Source organism: Trypanosoma theileri, assembly GCF_002087225.1.
Source record: "Trypanosoma theileri isolate Edinburgh chromosome Unknown TM35_Tth_39_V1, whole genome shotgun sequence".
Classification (NCBI taxonomy): Eukaryota; Euglenozoa; class Kinetoplastea; order Trypanosomatida; family Trypanosomatidae; genus Trypanosoma; species Trypanosoma theileri.
In genome coordinates this window covers 168,811-170,032 of record NW_021639881.1, presented here as the reverse complement: position 1 = coordinate 170,032, position 1,222 = coordinate 168,811, and the positions used below count along the sequence as shown (strand labels likewise).

The 1,222-nt window shown below is 32.9% G+C and overlaps 1 protein-coding gene across 1 annotated transcript; it reads right to left on the bottom strand.

The window, feature by feature from the left end:
• Positions 1 to 63: 63 nt before the first annotated feature.
• Positions 64 to 1,221, bottom strand: TM35_000391580 (uncharacterized protein; the record flags this gene model as incomplete). Its single annotated transcript, XM_029029674.1, has 1 exon — positions 64 to 1,221. A coding segment is annotated over one exon (1,158 nt), but the record flags the coding sequence as incomplete, so codon positions are not given.
• Between the last annotated feature and the right edge of the window lies 1 nt (position 1,222).

Here is a 1,222-nt window from a genome sequence, read left to right as displayed (position 1 = left end):
TAATAATAATAATAATAATAATAATAATAATAATAATAATAACAATAATAAATAATAGCATTTTCAGTACAGCAACTCTCCTGCATTTTGCAATGGTCGAACGCCAAACGCAAAAGCCGCAATTAAGCGCAGTAAAAATCGCTCCGTCTCACGTCGTGAACGTTGTGGAAATAAAATATATTTCTTTTCTTTTTTCTCTTCTTCTTCTTCTTCTTCTTCTTCTTCTCGTTGTTGAGATGATGATGATAGTAGTAGTAGTGGTTTGAAGATCCCATCTCTTAATCGAATAGCCCGTCGAAGCATTAAGAGAACAGTGAATAAACCACGTCGCTCCTCTACAGTAGTGACCCGAGTAATTAAAAGATCCATACGTGTACGGTTTAACTGTGGGAGTCCGGCATTTAAATAAGACTCTAGAGATGCCAAACACTCTACACTTGAACAACAGGCAAAGCAAATTGGTCGACTTTCTTCTTTTTCTTTTTTTTCTTTTTCTTTTTTTGTATTTGTTGATTGTAGAGATTTCATAGTGTTTGGATATTGGGAGTGGCAAACAAAACATGTTTGTGATGATGAAGAAGAAAGAGTTTTTTCTTTTTCTTCTACAAGTTGCATGATTCGAATGGCAAAACTTAACTTTCGCCAGTTTTCCATAGAGAGAACAGCTGGATGTAAAATAAAGGAGACCTCTTCACCCTCCGTATTATTATTATTATTATTATTATTATTATTATTATTATTATTATTATTATTATTTATACATTGTCCTGTTAGGGAGGCAATAAGGGATATAATACGAACAAGTATAATTGCTTGAAGTTGTATAATATCAATTGGTAGTGGACCTTCCCAATCATTACATCTTCTTCTCCCATTATCTTCTTCTTCTTCTCCTTGTTGTTGTTTATCTGTTGATGTGGATAAGGATGAAAATAAAAAACGCCATGGTAATAAGGCAGTAGTCGTCGTTATATCCATTGCATTCATCCCTGTATTCTCCTGTATCCCCATATCACTATTGACATCTCTGCAAAGAGAAGAAAGTGGAGTGAGATGATAATGAGAAGGTACGGCACTATCCGGTAGTAATAACTCTAACGCCTGCTGGGCAAGAGACTGTAGAATAACTCTACAATACGTAGAAACCTCCTTTATAATAATAATCTCATTATTATTATTATTATTATTATTATTATTATTATTATTATTATTATTATTATTA